Source organism: Bactrocera oleae, chromosome 6, assembly GCF_042242935.1.
Source record: "Bactrocera oleae isolate idBacOlea1 chromosome 6, idBacOlea1, whole genome shotgun sequence".
Taxonomy (NCBI): domain Eukaryota; kingdom Metazoa; phylum Arthropoda; class Insecta; order Diptera; family Tephritidae; genus Bactrocera; species Bactrocera oleae.
This window is the reverse complement of record NC_091540.1, coordinates 43619260-43643565: the sequence shown is the minus strand read 5'-3', so window position 1 is coordinate 43643565 and position 24306 is coordinate 43619260. Positions and strand designations below refer to the sequence as shown.

Sequence of the window (24306 nt, the reverse complement as noted above, 5' to 3'; positions counted from 1 at the left end):
ATGAGCGTAAACTTTAGATTTTTAGTGTTTTAAAAAAAGCTAACCTACTCTTTTTACTGAGCTAAACTAGTAAGCAATTACCACCAAATCTTCTCAGAAAAAGAAAATGCCACAAACTGATATTTCAAACAGAAAAGCAGTTTTTTTCGTATAACTCTTCAAACAGCACGCTTATCCTCTGGAAAGAAACTCATAAAAACCAAACGAGCAGCTCACAATATTAATTCTGTTAAAAAGGTAAAAGCGTTAGTATGCTAATCAAATGTCAGTTTGACAAACATTTAATTCAAATATTAGGAATACACTTTTCCCCACTTTAGGTCAAATTTAAACGATAGAGTAAATACGAAACTATTGAATTAACTGGCTAATAGCTGAACTTTTGAATACATTTTGAATATTTCTCTACTAGAAGCAAACATTGCATATTATCACGAAATATTTATATTGTCAATGATTTCAATATTCCCCTCTCAACGCTACATTTGCCACATAAAAATGTGTCTCCGAAGCGATTACTTACAGCGCTCTATCGCACCGCAAACATTTTTCTATTAATCCTATTTCAAGATTGAAAATTGCTTCTCCGGTGGAAAAACATGCATTTACCTATCGACATGTCAAGGGTCATGCTACTAAATTACCCTTAAGTATGACAAAGGCAGTCAACTTTGACTATGTGCTAATTAAATTTTCCAAATCCCATGCATACCAGCATACACACACAGATATGTCGATAAGCTGCGCCTTCCTCATACACAGGCATAATCAAATCCATACTAATTTATTTTAATAGGTCAAAAGGTTAAACCGCAAATGAGAGAATTGAATGGACGTAGCATAAAACGTAATGTGACAACAATAAAAAATCTGAGTTAAAAAAGAGGAAAACCTTTGGGAAAAAAACGAATTGAATATTGTCAACAGTGGCGCAGTGTATAAATGCATGTGCACTTGTATGTGTAAGTGTGCATAGCAGCACATGAGTATATACAGCGAATACAGGTGAAAGCTGAACCCACAGGTGTAGTAAAGGGCACAAGTAGCTGGTTTTCAGAATGAGTTGGAGGGAAGAAATCCGTTGAAATTGCCACTTAAGCATTTCCACTTGTCAAACCTCAGAGCGCTTTGCTACTAATGGGTTATAAGCCATATCGAATACTAAAGGAAGTGAAAATACTGTATTTATTTCACTTTATAAAAAATAAAGTTATAATTAGAAGCAATAAATTATGCACAAATAAATTGGATTATTTTTAGCGAAAGCTCTAATACGTAATAGCTCTAACAATTACTTAACTTTATTGAGTAGATAATTATTCATCGTTGAACTACTGACTGTTAAAAGAAATTCATTATTTGAGAGTTATCAGAATCCGAATATATAATTAAATATATTTCTCGGTTTTAGAAAAAATAGTTATTGGTAGCCTTCTTATCCGAAAATTAAGTAATAAGATGATATTAACGAGCTCCTAAATTTCTATTTTTTATCTTGAAATGCAGAAAAAAAGCGAATGAGAAGAAATCAAAAAAAAAGTTATAGAATATTCTTGTTAAACAGCAACTCTTTTATACCAATTATCTACCAAATTACTATGTTCGGAATTCGGTGCGTATGTGCACACATACATTTCCACCCAGGCACTCAAGGGGGACACAATTTGCATAGATCGTCTAAGAAAAAAGATGCTGACGGCGAAACTGATATGAGAAGAAGCAATATGTTAGAAGTGAAACCAAAAGCTAAGCTGTTGCACTAGAATTCTAGGTACTCATAAGATATACTCGTATATATGTATATACTATGTATAAGGCCATGTACTGAAGGTAGACGTAGAAAGAGTCATGGAAATGTGCCCAATCGAGGTCACAAGTGGGTATAAATGCTAAATCTCATAGGTGCGAAGGCAAGAATTGAGCAACAGAAAACTATTAGCTTTTTTCTATACACCCATACATACATACATACGTATTGCCGCTCATTTCCGAAGTAGTCAAATGCAGCGGAGAGTTGAGGTTGTCCTCATATAGTAACATTGTTAAGTGGGTAAAAATGGTGTTGAAACCAAATTGAAACTTGTTTGCGCTCAATTTGAGTTCAGGTAATTTAATTCAATGCAAAATTTATTCACCTCAAATGTTTGGCTAGAGACAAGACAAACACACGCACCCGGAGGTATGCACAAGTATGCTCATGTGTGTGTTGCATATAAATCCAATCAAGCCACTTACATAGCTATTGTCAATGTTTCACCTACACTGCTGCACAAACACTTGCCGCTCGTGTCTAACAAAACCATTATCCTTTGCTGTGGCTTCTCTTCTTTACCCAATCAAGCCATCAACTGTACTTGGCTTGCTTTTTCATCAGCTTTCACTGGTGAAGCTGAGTAGTTTTTTTCGGACGATTTTTTTTTTAGAATCTTTCTTTGCTTTTGCGTTTATCTTTTCTTCGCATTAAAATTTTATGAGCATGAGTATCGTTAGATTTCTCTCACTGCTCACTCAAATCACCTTTTTAATTTATTAATGCTGGATCAACCTTTTGTGTGCTTGTTTCTTCACTTAAATCGAAAGTTGAGCTCGTAGACTTTCTTTTAACTTCCTTAGTACTTTCTTTAAGGGGTTCAAGTAAAGGTGAAAATACATTAAAATCAATAGCTATTAAATTAAATTGTTGTATGTGTGTCTTACTTGAGCATTTTTGTTGAGTTTAGAAAATTCAAAGCTTAACCATTCTTATAGTATTTTATAAGCATAGGGAAGACTTTTTTCTTAGTTTTCATTATTATTTTCCAATACCAAGTTTTACCGAAAAATGCTTTGACAAAATTATCAAAAACTCATAGCGGTTCGTCTGATGCAAGCTCTCGGGTTTCTAATGAAATTTTTCTAATAGGAATTTTCCGAATTTGGATTATGTTTTGTTACAAATTTAATTAGTAAATGTAGAGTTTTGTGAAATTCATTAACAACTTCATTGGAAATACTACCTGATGCATTTGTACACTATTACAGTATGCAACAAAACAAAAAGTAAACAACAACAGCAACAAAACCAAGCATATATATATAAAACATACCAGAAATAAATTCTAAAACACGCAAATCAACTCAAAACTACGAGAAACTCACATTTTTCACAACACAATGAACTCGAGTCACATTTTAAACGTACAACAACAATTAGCATAATTTTTAATTAAACACTTTGAATGCTAACATGAGTTGGCAATATTGAAAGAAGAAAATTTGATATTAAAAATTTTTATACTAACTATATTCTCTGCTATATTCCACGGCCAATGCAGTTTACAACGGCGCCAGAGTATGAAACGGTAAATATGAACTACGTGAGATGAATGCAATATATTTAAAAAAAATATTAAAAAGTTATATTTGCTAACTTTGTTGCTTTTTAAGCAGTAGTAATTGCTGTTGTTGTTTATTTTTGTTGCAATTGCTGCTTATTTTGCATGTTGTTGTGGCGCTAGACAGTATTTTATCATATATAAAGCACATATATGCTTTAATAAAACGTATTTTTCAGCAACAGCATCTTGAAATGCAATCAAATAAATTTCATGCAGACTCATACATACAAACAATTTATTATTTTTAACACAAATCATATATATGTAACATTTTTGTTGCCATAAAATAATGCGAATTTAGTACACAGCAGCTTGCTTGCCAGTGACTAATAATTTTTTCAGCCATTTTTTGTGTATATTTGAGACACCATGTCGTATGAGTAACATATAATTTTACTTGCCATATGGTTATCGCACGTTGTCATTTCCCCTCTGATACACGCACGCATATACAGCCGATGGTACATGTTACCAACACCTATACACGTTAGTTTCCGTTAACTGCATATCCTTTAATGGAAATTCACGGACACGCCTACACATGCTGCACCTGCACCTGTTTAAAAGGTCGAACGTTATGTCAATGGAATTTTTATTTTCATTGCATTCTCAGCTTTCGCATGCATCTGCTTTTATACATTTCATGTAATGTCATTTTCCGTTGATTTTATTTAATTCCTGTTATGGCCTTTTTATGCATTTGTTACAGCCAATGACTGCGATTTTTATGCTTTTTATTATGCGTTGTTTTTGTAGCGTTGTACGCTTTCGCATTTTTCTGCAGCTGCAGATGTTCGCATGTCATATATGTATTTGTATGTATATGTATAGTTATAGGTATACATATGTGTACATTTTTGGTATTTCACTTGGCGCTCTTTAGTTAAACGCTCGTGTCGATTGTCACTCAACGGTATTAAGCAATAAATGCTGTGCGAATCAAATTAAGAATTTTTTTGTTTTGTTTTACTGCATGCAAAATTTTGTTACCGCTGGTGGAGGGATGTTATCGATGATGCTGGTGACATAAAAAGCTCTATTTATTTTAAATGATGCTTCCGAGAGAGATTTAATGGCGCAAGTAGTGTGAAGTATGGTATTGGGAAATTTATGACCCTATTTCGATTCTCTTGGAATTTCACTTTAAAAGTATTGCAAAAATATCTAAGGAAAGTGACAATAATGTAAAAACTTTATTGCGATAGTAAAGATCCTCAGGTAAAAAAAGCCTTCTAAAGTCACAAACAAGTTAGATGATCTAATGTATATTGCTCCAGAGGTGCAGTTGATTTGATAGCACGAATCGAATTTGAGGCTTACATGAGAAAATAAAATGAGAAAATAAATTGCAGAAATATTGAAAGAAAAGAGCTGTATATTTCAGCGTATCTAAATAGTCCCCAATTCAAAAGTAAATTTTGTAGCATATTTAATAGAATTAAATATTTTTCAACTTGCACTGTACCAAAAAATTTCTCCATTGCTGCCGTGACTTCGTCCGTGTCTATGAATTTAGCCAAAAAAAAAAGATATTCTCACTAGAAGATATTGTCCGTATTAAAAGATATTATTGTCGAAAAACATTTTTTTTTAATTTACAGAATGTCGGAATATAAAAATGGTAGACTTTAACACAAAATGTTGGTTTTTATCAAATCAAGAACTTGTAGGTCAATGCGTGAAGAATGTGCAGAACTCGATAGTGGTCGGATCATTTACCGTTGAGTGATCAATGCATCATCGAAATATGCTGTTTCGAGAAAAACGCGTTTACAAATAAACTGGTTAAGCTAATTGAGCTAAGTGAATATAATTTTGAAGCTCTTAACTCATATAATACGAGAATGTAAAATAATAATTTAAGTTTATAGTATGGTATTTTTCAAATCATATACTATAAATATATGCAAAAACAAGAAAAAACGTTAACTTAGGTTGCACCAAAGCTATAATACCCTTCACAAATACAAAATATTCTTCACAAGAATTTGGTTTCGATTGTTCAGTTTGTATGGCAGCTATATGCTATAGTGGTCCGATGTCGGCTGTTCCGACAATGAGCAGCATTTTACTGAGGAAAGGACAAGTTTCAGAACGATAGCTTAAAAAACAAAGGGACTAGTTCGTATATATACAGACAAACGGACATGGCTAAATGCACTCAGCTCATCATGCTGCCCATTTATGTATATATATTTTAGGGTCTCCGATGTTTCCTTCTGGGAGTTACAAACTTCGTGGCAAACTTAATATATATATACCCTGTTCAGGTTACTAAAATATATTGAGAATAAAAATTTTTTTTAATTTTACACTAAGTCTGCCGCTTAAATAATATAAAAGTCTATAATTAGCCTTTAAATTCTAAATATTCTAAGACGTCTTAAGAATTAAGCAGCCATAGCCGTTATAAAATTAACAATATGCACATACACACATACACATTTACTCATTTACAACAACAAACGTGGAATGCGAGAAAGTCAAATCACGTCGCAATGACATTTGCACACAAGCGCTAACAATCTATTACTTACACAAACACATAAAAAATGTGCGCCTTCGCTGAAATTTTAATGCGTTCAAAAGTGCGTGAACATCATCTATGTACCAAGTATGCCGTTATTTTACACTTATAATAACGCATTATAGCAATACAGTTGTTTTTCAGCACACTTCACTTTTATGCTGTTTGCTTCGCGCCACACAATTTTTACAATTTTCCTACGGATTTACAAAGCCAAAGCGTAAATTTTCGTATAAAACGATATTCTATGCGTGCAACTTGATGGCGTTACGTATACGCCGTGTAGGTTTGCGATTTTAACTGTCATCGTAAATAAAATGAGTAGACATTTTAAGTTTATTTCTTTATGCGCTCACAAACATATGCATGCGCGTGTAACGTTGTGTTTACAGTGCTACTATGTGTATGTATGTGTGTGTGTAGTACAGAGGCCGCGCTACATGCTGTCATTATTTTTAGCTCCACTCACAACAGATTCATTTTGTATTTTCCATTCCATTGTAATGCAAGGTATCGCCACTAAAAATAATATGTAAATAAAATATATATTTGCTGTGAATCGCATGTCACTGTCGCAATCGTGTTAAGTATTCACGCACGCGCTTTGACACCTAGCCTTGTTGTAATGTTTCGGATCAAAAAAGAAAAATTGTGGAAAAAATGAGAGTCATTCACTGGCATATTTCACCACACGCATAACGCACACACTTTGTGCATTTCAAAAGATTCGTAATGTAAGGTCATAACGTCAGCGCATTTATATTGTTTGTTAGACTACATTATTTTGAAGCGCATGTGCTTAAGCTTATAAGTACGAAAGGTGTCTAGAGGTGCTAAATATGTGGCATGAAAGCCACATGTCAATGGTTAGTAAAGTCACAAAAAACCTTAAATCGTAAAAGTTTTACGCTATTTAAGCTCAGAAGTTTTCTATTGCTTACTGAGATCTAGTTTTTGTGAACCAAAAGAACTTTTTATGTTAATTTATTTATTTATTTTTTATGCCCTGAAACAAACACTTTGTACCACCAAAAAAGAAACATCGGAGACCCTATCAAATATATATAACGAGCTGAGTCGATTTAGCCATGTCCGTCTGTCTGTATTCGCACGAACTAGTCCCTAGTTTCTTAGATATCGATCAGATATTTTGCACACGTCCATTTCTTCTTAAAAGGCTGCACATTTGTCGGAACCGCCGCAAATTATCCTTTGAGGAAACGGTGCAACCTCTAAAAAACTTGTTCAGATCGAGTTACTATTGCATATAGCTACCATACAAACTGGCCGTACAGAGTTCTTGTAAGAAATATTTTATATTTGTGAAGGATATTATAACTTCGGTTGCATCATTTCCTTTTTTTTATCTTAATCCATTTGCAACTGCGATCGTATATTTATTTTCGGTACTCAGCAATTTAATTGTGCGCCAACCTGCCGTTAACATCCAAAAAATTGACAATTTCAATAAAGATGGCATGTGACATATTTCACTATATTCATCGCATATAAATCAAATATTTCAGCTATATGCTACCGAAGCGCTGCACACGCTCACACGCTACAGGTACTACATATATTATACTCTTGCAACATATTGCTACAGAGTATAATAGTTTTACACGGTTGTTTGTACCACCTAGAACTAATGATGAAGAGATGAGTTGAAATCCGGTTGACTGTCTGTCCGTCCATCCGTCCGTCTGTGTAAGCTGTAACTTAAGTAAAAATTGGGATATCTTGGAGAGACTTGGTATACATCTTTCTTATCACCGTCGGACAGCTGCTATTGTAGATGGGCGTAATCGGACGTGTAATGCCTTTAAAATATACCACCCTATGACCAAAAATTGTTCAAATCGAACGAAAACTGGTCAAGCCCCAGGTACCAGTACCCAGTACATATTGTTGACTTTTATATCGAAAATATCGGTTAATTTGTTAGATATATAATTTAAGAGAAATTTAGAGAAAATGCTTTTCAGATGATAGTATGTCTGAGTGTGAAAAATGGGTTGAATCAGGTCAATAATTCCCCTAATATACGTAATATAAAGATTTTTGGACTCCCGGATGACTATACCGCATATATAAGTCAATATGTGAGTTATCTCAAAAAAATAAGGGAGTGTATTTCCATATAACAGTTATCCTTCTGCCTAAAATAAGTAAAATCTTGTGAAAACTTGCTCTTGCCCCCAAATAATTAATCACAGAATTTTCAAACATCCGGTTGATTTTAATCCATTAATGTTGGAGAGGATATTTGAGGTACTTTAATGAAACTCAGGGAGCATTTTATTCTGTTAATATTATGTTGTGTTGCCAAAAATATAGCAAATCGGGTCAATATGACCCCTACTCCCATATATCAAACATAAGGCTTTCAAACTTCCGGTTGGGCTTATGCCATATATATCAGTCAATATGTAAGATATTTATCTTAGCAAAACTTAAAGGCTAATATTGGATATACTAAAGTTTCAAGTATAATATTTTATATCTATATATATTCTATTATATACATATATATATAACTATAGTTTAATGGCGAAAATATGAGAATTTAGTCTCCGAATTACCTCAACTCCCCAATACTTCATATATTGATTTTCGTTATTCTAACAAAATTTTTGCCTGTTGTTCAATACGTGAGTCTTATATTTATAAAATTGGTTGGTAATATGATCTCAAGCATACCTCAGCAATGTAAACATTAACTTAATCAGCCCATCTCTTTCCCTCTCCCCAAAATAGCCTGTATAATAGTTTTCGACTTTCCACCTGACAAAATCTGGATAATGACAATAATTAAATGAACAAGTTTTCTTAAAAATTGTGTGGAAAGATGAATGAAATTGGTCTCGGCATTGATTCAAACCTTATATCCCTGACATAATGAATTGCTGATGTTTTCTGATCAACTTATTTCATTAAATATAGCTTCTTCAGTTGAGTTTACCAGTATATCCCATATATCTCATTTAAAGATGATTTTAATACCACTTTAGCTAACTTAATAAAATACCAAATTTTATTGTAATCCATTTACAATTTCATCGAATAATGAATATTGAATTTTTCGCAACATTTTTTAATATAAAGCTTTCCTAATACCTGAAGGTATTTTTCCTGCTTTGATCCTTGCAAGTTGCAAGAGTATAAAATGTTCGGTTAAACCCGAACTTAGCTCTCTCTTAATTGTTTAATATAAGGTTTTGTCAGCACCTGAATTTTCCGTTCTTTGGTTCTTGAAAGTTGAAAAAGTTTAAAAAGTTCGGTTATATTCGAACATAGCCCTTCCTTTTTGTTATATTAACACATATACGAATATGCTTGCTTACTCATAAATATGTACGTAAGGCCAATAAATAAATATTTATACAAGTGGCGATGGAGTTATTTAACCGTTTGGCTATCTTTGAGGCACTAACGCCCACACACACCTGGAGGGGGCGTACATGACGTATACGCAACATATTCGGCATTTGTCTTCGAGCGAGTTGGGGGTACGAAATAATCAGTTATTTTCGCAATAATCCCGCACTACAAGCTTTTGCTGCATGTCATAAGCATTTGTTATTTATTTTCTTCTTTCTTATTTCATTTCTCTGCCACTTGCCGTTGGGATACCTGCAAATGTTATTTCTGGCAGTTCAAGTTAGATTGATTAGTAGCCCTCGAGAGATGACATGTTATTTATGTAGCAAGATAAAAATAATATTTACACAAGCCTGTTGGATACTTGGCAACATATTATTTCATAACTCAGCAGCTTACCAATTGACAAATCGCTTTCAATTATTACATAAGCTTATGCTACATGCGTCGGAATGTATGTGAACGTTTTTGCATTGTATTCGCTTTTATTCAATATGCCCTTATGTTTTCTGCAATGCGTAATGACGCGAAAATAATGACCATATTTATTTACATATTTACTTATACATTTAAATAATTCGTGTCACAAACTGACAGCAAATTAAATGCGTAAACAAGATTTTAATTACAACAATTGCACTTCTGATTGATTACGTAAATGTGAAAATTAACCAAAAGCGCATATGAGGGCGAGTGTGAGTGAATGTATATGTGAGTATTGAAGGATATTTCAGGTTACTGGACAACAAATTAAATTATTGTTTCTGTGGAATTCTTAAATTTTTGCATTTAAATGAAAATATTGCTGTATTTTTGTAGGAATTTTCCAAGCTCTAGTTTGAAGTAGTGCAACACGTTGCGACAGTATAAATATTTAAGTAAAAAATTCACAATTTGTGTATATAAAAAAATTTTCTAAACCAATTTTTCATTTTTGCTTCAGTATAATATTAATTATCTGGCAACATAGAGTGATAGAATTTGAATAATGGGCGTTGGATACCCTAAATACATATTACTGTTCTATATTTAGACATGATCTATCAATATCACCTCAGTACTCAGAGAAATTAAAAAGAAACATATGATGAAAGAGAGTACATTTTATAATTAATCCAAGGAATATCCAATATTTCTGGAAATCTTCATATTTCTTTAATGTCAGTAATACAAGATATTGGAAATATCCCTGGCTCTGGTTTCCATGCTTTATTAAAAATTTTTGTTAAATTTCTACATATATTTTGACCGATTACCAATAGTTAATCCTGCAAAAAATGTGTCAATATCAGGAAAGTTAATAAAGTTGGGAGAACGATTTCTTCAACTAAGAGCTGAGAATATAATTGGATATACTATATTTTAATTCAAAATATATGTGAAATTATATTATACCACATATAGCCTACATTGGCCTAGACCTTGGTCGTAATCTTATACTCGTATATTTTATATCATCAATTGCGATCTTCTGGTCGACGTTTTTCACATAAACTCAACATATTAAATTTTGTCTCTTCGATACACCCGAACTTAGCCCCTCCTTAGTTTAATTTGAAATAACTTAAGGCAGAAAAATGTTCCTCACAGCCAGATACCTTTTTCGGAGGTCTTCCTGGAGATCGGCCTTGGGATCAACGGAATCCAAAAATTTTTAAAATCAATTGCTAATTATTAAAGTACATTAAATCCTGCAAATAAACATTTTTTTTTTATTTATTAACGAAAATTGTGTTAAAAAATTTACATGCAAAGGCGTTTTTTCTGACTTGCAAGAGGATATAAACCTTTAAGCTGGCAATGTATGAAGATATTTTCCTTGATTCTCAAACTCAGTTTACATCAACTGAATAAGAGTGTTATTCAGCATTGGTTGTGAATTATCTTATGTAATGAAATTTTAAAAATGCTTTTGTTTTCATTTCTAGACAAAAAGTCATATCAAAGCAAGAAAACTGATATGCTAGCTACGTCCCACTCTAGCTAAAAGCGAAAAAATGTCTATGTTTTATTCTTGCTCAAACTTATGAATATGCGATCACAATGAACTCTACTGGTAGCTTTAAGAAAAAACAGTTGCGTCTCCCAAAAATCAAAATCGGTCATTTACTCAGTGAGAAGGTTGCGTGTCTGCAATCAACTATCGGTATAAGGCATTCCTAACCATGTTGCAGCTTACATCCGGCATTACAAATTTTATGAATAAACGAAATGTTTTTGCAGAAATAAAGAATAGCAGATGTCTAATATAACACGCTTTTGTAAGAAAATATACTTAGAGCTCAATTACCTTGAAATTTTTTTAAACATTCGTGCAAGCAATATTATTACTGCCCGAATCATATTGTGTTTTTAATTTCAATGAGTTTTTGTGCACCTGTAATTTTTCTCTTTATTCGAAACTGAGCATGAATATCTAATTACTGTTTAGGGGATTCCGATAAATCAATCAGCTTCAAGAAGGCAAGAAAATTTCCGAAAAATTGTTATTAAATCGCTTTCACAAATTACTACAGCAAAAACGGCTTTTCGATACATACACATACATTTAAAATCTGTAAGCTCTCTGTGAAAAAACAGATATAAGATTTTCAGTGTTTCGTAGAGTTCTGGAGTTAGGAATACATAGACACTTTTTACGAAAACACTAAAAATATACATGAATTCATGTAATCATAAATTTTATTCTATTGAAAAATAAATATGAATTATTAGAGCACAAGCGCAGAAAATCTAGCAAAGCTTTTATAACGAAAGTATTATCTGCTTTTGCATTTATATTTTTGTCAAACACAAACGTTACACCTATTACTTTCAAGCCTTTTCTGGGAAAACATGATTACGTTTACACAAAGCAACTTAAAGAACAGAAAGGTTTTCCAAAGCACTACAAAGCATAAGGCGATTTAAAACCAGCATTGTTTTCAAAACACTGCAATTTTTATTTTATTTACACTGTGCTATAAAATATATTCCATGACTTTACTTAAAACATACAAACACATAAATCACGCTGCTTAATAATACTTTAAAAAACTCTACACATTTTTACATCAAAGCTTTTTTATAACACTGCTTTATTTATAACTCTGCTTTATTTTTAACTCTGCTTTATCTACAACTGTGCTTTATTTATAACTTTGCTTTTTTTAACACTTTGAAAACTTTATATTTTGCCATGTTTTGAATGTGTGGCTTTTTACATTTTCATCATAATTGTTGCTCCCTCAAATAGTTTAAACGTTGCGCAATTTGTTTTTGTAGTTTTTGATATATTTCCAAAAAACAAAAGTAAAATGAAATTTGCTTATTTAAATGAAAGCTAACTACAATTATCTAATAATGAAATTCTTCTCTTTTCAAAATGAAACGAAACAACCGCAAATTCATTTAAAAATAATTAACAATCAATTTAAATGCTACGCTCTCGGGTGCTTCGGGTCGCTCTGCGGTGCATTTATTTATGTACATATTTAAATCGCAAAATAACAATATCATAACCGCGCAAAAATCGACATTCCCTGCTGACCGCACAGTGGTATCCACGCATGGTGAGTTCGAAAAGTTAATCCCATATTAAAAAAAAACTTAAAAAAAAAACAAAAAAAAACACAACAACATAAAAACAGGCCGACTACAATCAAAGTTTAAAATACATATCATCACTTAGCAAATTTAACTGCATTTTATGATTTATATACCACTTTTTCGCCAGACATATTTTTTATTCATCTTAAAGTTTTTTTGTTGTGATTTGCATACATAAAAGTTGCAGATTAATTTAATTGCGTTTTGTTTTTATTTTCCGCGCGTTGGCATAGTTTTAATTGCTTGACAAATGAGCATAATTATGTGGAGCGCGGTTTTGGTTCACACATACGCCATTTTCTAGCAGACAATTAACTGAAAAATTAACAAACACACATATTTATCTTTAATACTTAATTTTTTTTGTATTTAAAATTTTATTTTATATCTCATGCAGTCCATATAAATTCAATTAAAAAATGATAAAGCAAATAATACATTGTCACACCACTACGGGCGCACACACGGGCATACGCGCGTACTCCGGTGTGTGCGCAAGTGTAAATATGCAAATGAACATGTCAACAAGCAGTTAAACATGCATAGTCACTTAGTCCACTCAACTATGCACACACATTATAAATGATGCACTGTTGGCTAAATAATTGATTGGCAAAAGGTGGAAAAAAACAACCAAGCCAATGAATTTACCCGCGCCAACATTAGCGTTATGTGATTTCAAGCGCAAGGCACTTGTGCGTTATTCAAGCGAATTTAGCAATCCAACACTTATTTTTACAAAAAAATATATTTTTTTTATTAAATGTTTAACAACTAACCCTCCCTCTACCGTTATTTACTTTGAACAGCTTCGCGTTGCGGCACTCAACGAGCCATACGTCGGCGATTTGCAGGGCATACGCGGCGCTGACTTCGCTTGCTATCGTCAGGGGCGTCGTGCCGGTTTATTGGGCACCTTCAAAGCCTTCCTGTCGTCCAGGTAAATATATACAGTTATTATGTCAAATTTGTTTATTATTGTTACAAACACTCATGTAACGGTTTGTATGTGTCCTTTGCGGCAACGTTGCATTTTAATTGAATCAACGCGCAATTTAACTAGAAGAATTGCTAACATTGCATTGGCGAGCCGCAAAATCGAATAAAATATTTTATGTGGAATTTATTTGATTAGATCACTAGTAAAATTAATTCAGCATATTAAGCAAATATTGGTTTGCCTTTTTCTGTTAATACAAGAGTAATTACGTTGATTTAATACCGAAATAATATGTGCGTTTGTCCATGAAAAAAAGTCTTTTGGTAATTTATATATTAAAATACCATGTACTGTCAAAATCATAATGGAGTCACATAAACCCTTTTCTTGTTCTGGATCTTCGTCTTTTGTTACCCGAGAGGCATCTAAAAATTAATAGAAAACGTTTAATAAAATTAATATCAGCTAAGCTCTTTATCCTTCAGGAGCTTACATGCGTCTTCAACCTAAAAAAAATTCACATATCCTCTGTAATGAGAAAAATTCTTTTAGCATTCACCATTTTGTCACATTTTAAAGACAGCTTATGAGTAGAGGAGAGAACACACTTAAATGTCCAATTGCGGCTGTAAACCAGCAATACATGGTTTACTACAAGCGTCATTCAATCAAAATGAAGTAAAGATATTAAACAATAATAGTGAAATACGATAACGGTAAGTGAATAACGATTGCATGCCAAAAGCCTGGCATTGTTCTGATTAACCACAATTCCTTTCCTGTTGTCCTAAAGCTGACCGCTTCTGGGCAAGATTGGCTATTACAATATCAGAACTATAAATACTGTTTACAATTGCAGCCGCGTGATTTGCGTTTTCGTCTTTATCAAAGAAAAAACATAAAATATGGTATATTTTCTGTTTGCCGGTGTCAAGCAAACCTAAAACTGTCTGAGAAGTTTTTTTAGCACAAAATCTAAGCTTACCATGGAAAGCATCTGATGAGCCAACTTTAGAGGCATACAAATATAATATTAAGCGATCAATAGGCCATGGAGAGATATGCTAACTATCTTGTCTAATTTTTTTATAACTTACAATATAATATTGTTTATACATTGATGATAAATGATAAAAAATCTGACGACACCAGCACAGGTAGTGAGTGAGACAAAACTGAAAGTTTGTAATACCTCACTCCAGGACAGTGCTATGCAAAGGAAAATCAACCTACTGCTTAGCTTCACTGAAACCAATTGCGAGCCGTTACGAATTAGAGTATTTTCTTTTATTTACTTAACATGTCATATACTTCTGGTACTTTATCTCCTTAAAATGCCGCTTCTAATTCATAAACGATTTGCTACCAAGTCAAAATTGATAATTCTTATAAATTTACTGCCTCATTCCCTACCAAAAGTATTTTCATAACTTAAAAATTTATTAATAGGTATTATAACTAAACAAGAGATTTAATGTCAACACTCCAATATCAGCAGCGGGCTTGAAAGTCATCATAAATTTATTTTCAGCACCGGAAGCACACATTTGCCTTTTATTCAAGCAAATTGTAGCTGCCATCAACATGAGCACAGCGGAAACAAATATACTAATTGACAATAACTTAGTAAACAAATAAACAAAAAGCAAAAACAGAATTTGAAAATAAAAAACTTGATAGAACTGGCCAAAACAATTTACAAGTTGAGCAGTGTTTACAAGTACCCTCATTATTTTCAATTACAACGCTTTCCACATCCGACTACGATTATGGCAGGAAAGAAAGCGAAATGCATAAAAATAAACTTGTGTGCATGTATGTATGTGTTTGCCTACTATTGTGACCATGTCTTACAATGCTTGAGATGTATAAAGAAGCAATGCTATGGCCAGCTGCTAACAACCAGTAGCGCTGGGCCAACAGGTGCGCCGGACGATGACTGAACTAAAAAGTGAATTTCATTGCAGTGTTTACACTAATGATGTGCATGAGTATTAGTGTGTTAGACAAGCCGTGCCTTGTGGACTCTCTGACGTTGCCACAGCACAAGTGATGCTTACTTTTGCTTTTACTTTCACTTTCTTTGCGTTGCTTCATATTTTGCTAAACTTCAGTTAGCTTCTTCCCAGACTCACCAACAATAACCAGCGCCTACCCACTCACCTATATTTAAAATTAGCTTCTACGCTTGTACACTCGTGCTTGTAGCAGCTGGCAGCTGGCTACTGGGGTGGCAACGGCTATTCAAGCATACAGCTAAGCGGCCAAGGACAAGCATGACCTACAGCAGCGAAATAGCGCTGCAAATAGAACAAGTAGACGCTGCTGCCATACAAAAGTAAGCACTTTCATGTTTTGCGTCTACTCGATCTCATTTGCTCTTGCCACACCAGCAACTGACGGTCGTTGGCTACATACTCGTAGTCATGTCTTGTACTGTACTGCCGCTCCTCAGCTCACCTCTCCTCATATCTGCAGCTTGTTAACTTGGTTTATTAAAATTTTTAACCTAAATACTGAGCGTACAACAACAAGTGCAAACAAATTTCGCTACGCATTCCACAACTAGCGACCGAGACACATTAAATATACGACGCCCTGCTTATGATAATTTCTTAAAATTAAACGCTTCGTACGCATTGTTACTGCCGCTACCGCCCAACCATTGTTGTTTTAGTCGAGCGTCAGCAGTGCGCTGTTTTACATAATTTAGTGTAAATTCAACAAAGCCAGTCAGCAATAAATGCATACATGTACTGAATATCCGTAAGGACCGCATTTACCTCTACAAACACACACATACACACTGGCATGCAGCAGCTATGCTTGCGCCAACAACAACTATTTCAAATATTTGGGTCAAGTTGAACAGTAAATGTTACATACATTATGCAGTACCTTCTACAATTGCAGCGGCACACCTCACCGCGTCGCTCCGAACGGTTGCCAGCTACTGGTGTTGGTACACCAGCGCGTATGCGCAACTACTGGCCGGATGCGTAGACAATTTAATGCGAGAGTTGCGTTCACAGGCACATACATGCTCAAGTATATGTTAAATATAAAATGTATTTATTAGGGTGGTTCTTAAATGTAAAAGGACATTTTTGACAGCATATTTATAAGCCTCGCTGTTGATGATATACTCGAGGATAATTCATATATTTTGATCCTGTTCGGTTATGCTAGACACAATAAAAATTAATATGTATTCACCCATAGATATATAATTAATATTTTTGAATTGAATAAATAATATTTGGGATACTAATTAGAGAAATTTAAACTGCATCCTTATGTCAGACGCCTGAAACTCATGCAAACCAACCAATATGAATATAGTTTTAGATGGCGTGAACAAATAAATAGTAAATTTAGCAGCGAATTCACACCCTAATGCTCATACATTAACGCTAGAGCATCTCCTTTCTCCTTCGCATTTCAGTTTGTTGTACTCGCATATCTTTGCACCAAAGTCAGCGCGCTTTCCTTCGGCTATACTGACTAACTACACCAGCTGCAACAAACACGAAACGATAACTACATATTTAGCCTGCAGTTACAACACTGCATAACATGCTTGCACCTAGTTCCATATATATACACATACATTTATATGGTATTCCGGCAGCTTCAGCTTCTACGACATGTTGTCTTCCGCTAACTACGTAACTTATAGATATACGCAACGGTTTGGCGCTTTCCTGTCACTCAGCGCATACTTCGACGCACTTGTCACTTGATCGCTGCAGCGTTTGGCTGCATTTCACACACACACACAGATATATACAGTAACATAGACATGGGTTCATTTATTTAATGCACTTCGCAGTCGGTCTTCTTACTGCTTCGTCTATCTTGGCACTATATCCGCAGCCACACTTGTATGCGTGTGTGTGTGTGTTTGTAGTTGTTTCTTTAAGTGCCGCATGTTGGCTGTTGCATAAACTCACCTTTTAATTAGTAGCAAACACGTTACTGCTATTCCTCGAGCTGCCACCTGCATTTGATGACAATCCTCTTTCAACTCGCCGCCAGCACATTTGCAACGGCACTCGCTCATTTGACGTACATCTCCATAGCAGCGCGCATTTTTGCCGGGGCGCTTAGTAGTTTGGCACAGCGTCGTTACCTGCAACAGCGACAACTCGACTTTACTCCTCTCTTTGACACTTGAAAATAATTGCTGCAACTGCGCGTATCTCTTATGATCTGGCATTTAATTAAAACAAACAAGTGTTTCGCTGATTTCGCAAGTTGTGTGCTGTCAACATCTTCTTGTTATTTGTGTTTTTTTGTTTTTGGATGCGTGCAACATTTGCACATCGATTTATACAAATGCGACTATTGAAATTATTATCTTGTAATATATGTAAGAAATATAATAATATAGCTGTATTTTGAACATGTGGTAATATTTTTTTAAAACCTTCAAGATTTTGAGTGCAATTATTGTCTTTAAATTCCGCTATACCCTTTACAAGTTTACAACTCATATATAAAAAAACTGAACTTAAATATACTTTTCTACCAGACGGTATAAACTCCCGAATACATCATCTTCCATGTTGGGGAGCTCTCGACTTCACCCTGTCGAAATGGTGCAACAGTTGGACAGCATCCTTAATAGAAAGCAATAATGGAGGCCCAATATTAAGAAAAGTGTGAAGAAGGCATCGGTTGCCTTAATTTCTTGTAAAGGAGCCAATGAGGAGATGGTAGAATCTCTTACCCAAAGTTGTGATTTGGCTTTACGAAATCGTAATTTTACGGCGAATTAGTGCGGCACTGGCGATCGCAATTAATGTCACTCTAAATACGACGAACTAAGTTTGAAACATCTCGGTTTGTCAAATCTGCTACGAAACAAGTGAATTGGCTAGAATATTAACCGCCAAAAAAATGTCTGGCAGGATCAAGGCGCTTTGTCGACATGCGACATTCTTATAGAACTATGTTACTCGTTGCAGTTTTAAACATCACAACGAACAGACGGCTCTCGCTTCTCAAGTGGTGTTATTCGTGACCTCATGAAGATCAGCCTGTTTACCTAAGCTAACCTAGCGTAATATTTGAAATAACGTATTTACTAGGCAGAGTTAATATATATAACACACAATCTATGTATCTCGCATGCTAATGAGCTTGCAAAGCAAGAGACTCTTGTCTCAGTATCTTCACGCTGGTACCTTTCACGGTATACTGATAGACGAGTTAAGGTTGACGTACGCAATATAATCATCAGTACATGGGAAGTCTCAAAGTCCTTCTGGATAGGAGTAAATGAAAAGAGATCCAGTCAGCTCCTCGCCTTCAACATGGCTGGCCTTTCCATATTTGTAGATGTTTATAGCGGGCCATTTTCCAATGCTAAAAAGAATACTGAATATCATTTAACGAAATTTTTTGAGAGATACAAGTACATATGGTAACCGCTGCTTCATTTCCAAAATTGACATAGAACCACCAATACTCAATACCATAATACCTCGAGGCAAACAAATTGGAGTCGAAGTTAATTACATAAGAAGAAGACTTATCTCAATCTTTAGGAGGCTTAAAGCATTGGGTCAAACTGTGATCTCCATTTTGAATATTTCTCTCGAAGCATAAGCTAATCTCCCGTAATCCTCCTTCTTGCCCAAGTCTTCATTAGTATTGTTTTTCATTTACTTGAATTGAAGTATACAATGTAACCTCTATTATTGTTTGTGCTTATAATAGTCTCTTTAAAAGCCAAAAGTGTAGATGAAACTCACTTGGATCATAACATATCTTTCTATTAATAATTTCAATACTTTTTATAAGAAACGAAACTTTCAGGAACATATTTTTATATATAAATAAGATCTCATTCTAAATTTATTCTAATACGAACTGATTGAACTTGTAAATATTATATAAAGATGCCGTTAAATTGAAATGTTAAAAAAAAAGATTAGAGATGCTTAGAAAATGTTCAAAAATACAGCTGAATTTTAAAATTCTTTAGTTCTTTCAATTGAAAAATTGTTTGATCCCAAGTTTTGTATATAAATAATGTATGTAAGAGCAGATATTTAATTAATTCGGAAATTACAAAGAGTCCACGCACTTTTCCTTTCAAGTTGGGCGGAATTTATAAGCGAGCACAGCCACGCGCACAAAATTTCTAACGGTCATAAACAATCAGCAAAAAGCAATCAAACGCCAGCCGATGAATAAATTGCATTCTTTTATTTATTTGTTCGATTTTTTCAACAATTTTTATTTTGTTTTTTTTTTTTGTTTTTGTAAGTTCCAACTAAACGTGAATTACACGCTGGCTTACAACTCCACACAAACACTTCAAAGAGACATAAAAGTCTGCTATGGCAATTACAACTTAAGCTCGCACATAAAGCAGAAAACAGACGTCGCAAGGAGTAGTAAGCAGGTCAGGGCGGGCATTGGTTACACAAGTCGGATTATGTGGCATCGTAAATCTTCTAAACATATGAACGAACGCAGGCGATGGCGAAGCGACAGCGACAGCGAAAGCGAAAGCTGCTGCCACATTTGTGAACGAATGAATGCGGTTAAGTAATAAAAAGTGCGAAGGAGTGACAGGGCGGAAAAGCGACAGAGGGCACGACCAACGAGAGTGCAGTTCAAATGGTTTAAATGGCAATGAGAATGACAAAAGCAGTGGCATGCCACCAAGCTTTAAATTATGGCTAAACAATTTTCATAAACCACAAGTCGAGGTGAAAGTAAAAGTGAAAGAGGCACAATGATGAAAGCCCAATAAATATGCGACCCCACCCACACGAAGCAGCCAAGTGAGGAGCGCGGTGTGAGCAATCGGCAGAAAAAGTACGACCAAAATTAATGGCCTACCGGGACACAAACAAACTTTATTTTTGTGGCACTTGTATCAACAGCGTTGCGCGACTAGCATGTGGCATGTAGCAAGGTGTAAAGGCATACAAAGCACTTGTGAGCATGACAGCTTGTAACGGTATATCGTAGCGCACAGAGAAAACAAAAGCCTTATCATCGTTTGATCAAATTAAAATAATTGCGCTTAAGCACCTGAAATTATGCTACAGTTTGTGTTGCTTTTGTTGCAGCTATTGTCTTCTTTATTTCCGCGCACATTTGAAGGGCACATACATACACAAACTTACAAAGCGCTTTTCTGCTGGTGCTTATCGCAATCGCACTGCACACACACACACCTAGAGAGCTTCCTATGGGTTCCGTTGCTGCTGCTCCAGCTGACGCTGATGCTGACAGATGCTCAAACAAATGAAAACAAAGAATGAGTAGCATATTTGAAGGCGCGTGTTAAACGTGAAAGTAAAAGCCACAACACCAACAACAACAACAATATGTATCTGCCACTTATCTTAAATGTCATGGTGCTTTTGATTTTGATTTAAAGTGTAAAAAGATGTCACTTACATACATACGTACATATGTATAACGGAATGAATTATTCGCTTTAAATTTGCTGCAGTACTACTTAAGGAAATAATGCTTTAAAAATCTCATCAGATTTATTCATTAACTCGGTGAAGCGTCTTGAAAAGCCAAAGCTTGAGAAATCTTACGCGAAAATTTACTATTTTTGAGCTACAGGCAATCTCCGACGGCGCTAAAACAAAAGCGGACCGTTCAATACTGCAGTGATTCCGATCTTCTCCATGGATTCAGCAGTACAAATTCTTTACTACAAGATATTGCCCTTTATAAGCTGCAGTCGAAAAACATCAAAAATTTACAAAAATTTTAAAAAAAAGTTGAATTTTATCCAAAATTTTTGTAGTGCCAAAATTCAAGTTTTGTTCAAATTAAAAGCTAGTAGGTTATTATTATGGAGAAAATGCTGAAAAAAATTAATAGTGTTTGGATCATTTGCTTCCAAATAATCGCTCAAGCACATTTAAGCACAAAAACGAGTATAAAGATGAGCTGATGGAGCTGATTGAACCGAGCGCCATTATTTTTTTTTATTTTTATTTACTATGGGTACGCCTTGAAATAGTAGTCCAGAAAACTCAAAGTGTCCTAAAATATTTTGCAAAAACATCTTGTCACAAAATACACCAAAGCTCGTCAAATGCAAAAGTTCAAATATCAAAATAAAATGACTAATCTAAATTTAAAAACTCAGAAACATTTCTAAGTGTTTCTAATAAATAAGATTACACTATGCAATCTTCGAAATGTCTACACCCCAACCCATACGATGAAATATAAAAACTTCATATTTAATACAATTTCACATAACCTTATTAAAAATAAAATAATTTTCATAACTTATATATTTATATTGTTGTATCTTTTTTTTTTTGTCTTTCTACGCAGAGTGCAAAATCTTGACTCGATTGTACGTGTCGCAGACCGCGATCTACCGGTAGTGAATACCAGAGGTGACGTCCTCTTCAACTCGTGGAAGGGCATCTTCAACGGCCAAGGTGGCTTCTTCTCGCAAGCGCCGCGCATATACAGTTTTAGCGGCAAAAATGTTCTCACGGAGCCATTGTGGTAAGTAAACAACCAGCACAATACAGACACATCCACAAAGCCTATTTATATATTTTTCCACACTTTTTCATTACCTTTTTTTATATTTCCACTCACGTTGAATTGAGGTTGAGATTATTCGTTTTTCCCATCCGCCCCAGCCAACAGCGGCGTCTGCGGCTTTGTGCATGTCGGACGAAAAATCCACATAATTACATTATGTAAAGGCAAAGCGTGCTCGACGCGACTTCGCGTTGGGCGTCTATTTATTGTGTGCAAGTCAGGTCAGCGACATTAACGGCGGCGATGCCGGCATGTGCTCAGGTGGCAGATAACCAGCTTAGCCATATACTGTCGCCGGATTTAGTGGCATCATTCAACGTGCCGCGGCATAAATAAGCTGAGAATGCGAAGTGCAGATTTTTCTATTAAAATGTGGTCTAATATAAAATTATGCGTTCATTTAGATGTGAATCCATATATGTATGTATATGTAGAAGATATGTTTGCACATTTCTGGAAAAATAATAATGAAACGTTTAACGATATTACCGTTGAAATTTATAGCTAATCAATTTTGAGCGTTAGTAAAAATAAATATAAATTCTGATATTGGGATGTACATATATTAGCTTACTAAAAAAGGCAATAAGCTTTTATTAGCTTGAAGGCAAAATAAACTAATTAACTATCGCATACGTTTTATTGATAGTTGGTATTGATAAAATGCGTTAGAAAATTATATCCGGGAATAATGCAATCTCAGTAATAATATAATATATAATAATATCTGTTTGAGTGTTATGTAAGCCCTAAAAGCTGTGTTTAGATCCCCTACTTGATGTGAAAAGCATCGCAATGATTGCAAATGATTTTCGAAATCCAAAATATAAAAATTTCACATATTCGGTGAGTTCTGGGATGCCATGTGTGACATATAATATGAAAACAATCCAATGTCGAGTTAAGACCTTTAACCAAATTATTTGTGATACAGACCACAAAACCTTCATCAAAACGATACAAAATTTTCACTGCAAATCCAGCGGGTTTTTGATAAAGCCAATGATATAACGACGACTTTTTTGTACCTGATTAATTTCTTGCTGGCCACAATGATGCCAAGATTAAGACTACATCTGTAAACCGTAATAATGAAGGCTAACCTACTTGTGTTACCATCCTGAATTAGGTATATAGTTTGGGGTTATGCGTGAATCTGTTCTCTTGATAAATTGTTGAAATAAGTTCACTTGCAAAGCTAATGAACCGAGGGGTAAAAAGGTGAAGCCCCCTTAAAGCGATTTTTTTCTAAAAATCGCTTATGCGAGAATTGTTCTACGGATAATTCTGAACCATTTTGCGTAAGAGAATATGGGTCTAAAACCGGTTTCGAGCAAGCAATTTTTTAGGTGAAATTTAATTTTTCAGGATTATAAAAATTTCTTCGTCAGTTTTTAAGATATCCAAATGAAATTTCATACATAGCTGCATTCTGAGATTCTATTGATCATTTGTCATGGGCCAATACCCAATTATTCATTTAAGTTAAAGACTGATCTGTAGAACATTTCCTGCAAATGCAATTTTTCGATTTTTCTGGCTCCCTGTAAAACAATCCGCTCTAGACCCCCTCTCTACAGGAATGTTTCTAATATTTTATAAATTTAATGAATTATCTTCGTAATTACCACTTCAATGTTTTTAAAAAATAAGTCAAATACGACGTAGCGTGTTATTACTTATCAAAACTGTATTAAAATTGCTTACTCGTTGATGTTGGTTAGAATAAATTTGTTCGATTTTGAAAACCAATAATGTATAAATCAGTTCATAAATAGAGTTTCAGCCAACAATATTTTTTCAGATTAAAAAGAAATATATGAATATAGGGTGAGCAAGACTTGCTTGCTAATATGTAGACAGAAACATCTCATTCAAACATGTATTTATCAATATAATTAATGAAAAAATGGGTCTTTTGAAATCAGTTGACTATTATG

The 24306-nt window shown here is 34.3% G+C and overlaps 1 protein-coding gene across 16 annotated transcripts in view; it reads left to right on the top strand.

Moving 5' to 3' along the window:
• Mp (collagen XV/XVIII-type protein multiplexin) overlaps window positions 1-24306 on the top strand; it is a 416774-nt gene that overhangs the window by 374484 nt on the left and 17984 nt on the right. For 9 of the 16 annotated variants that reach the window (XM_070110958.1, XM_036372454.2, XM_036372464.2 and 6 more), the window contains 4 exons: window positions 3315-3341; window positions 12822-12836; window positions 13683-13813; window positions 22145-22324. In XM_070110958.1, the coding sequence (XP_069967059.1) occupies window positions 3315-3341; window positions 12822-12836; window positions 13683-13813; window positions 22145-22324 (353 nt within the window). The remainder of the gene's footprint in view (window positions 1-3314; window positions 3342-12821; window positions 12837-13682; window positions 13814-22144; window positions 22325-24306) is intronic. The other 7 variants (XM_036372457.2, XM_036372465.2, XM_036372472.2 and 4 more) reach the window with 2 other exon arrangements.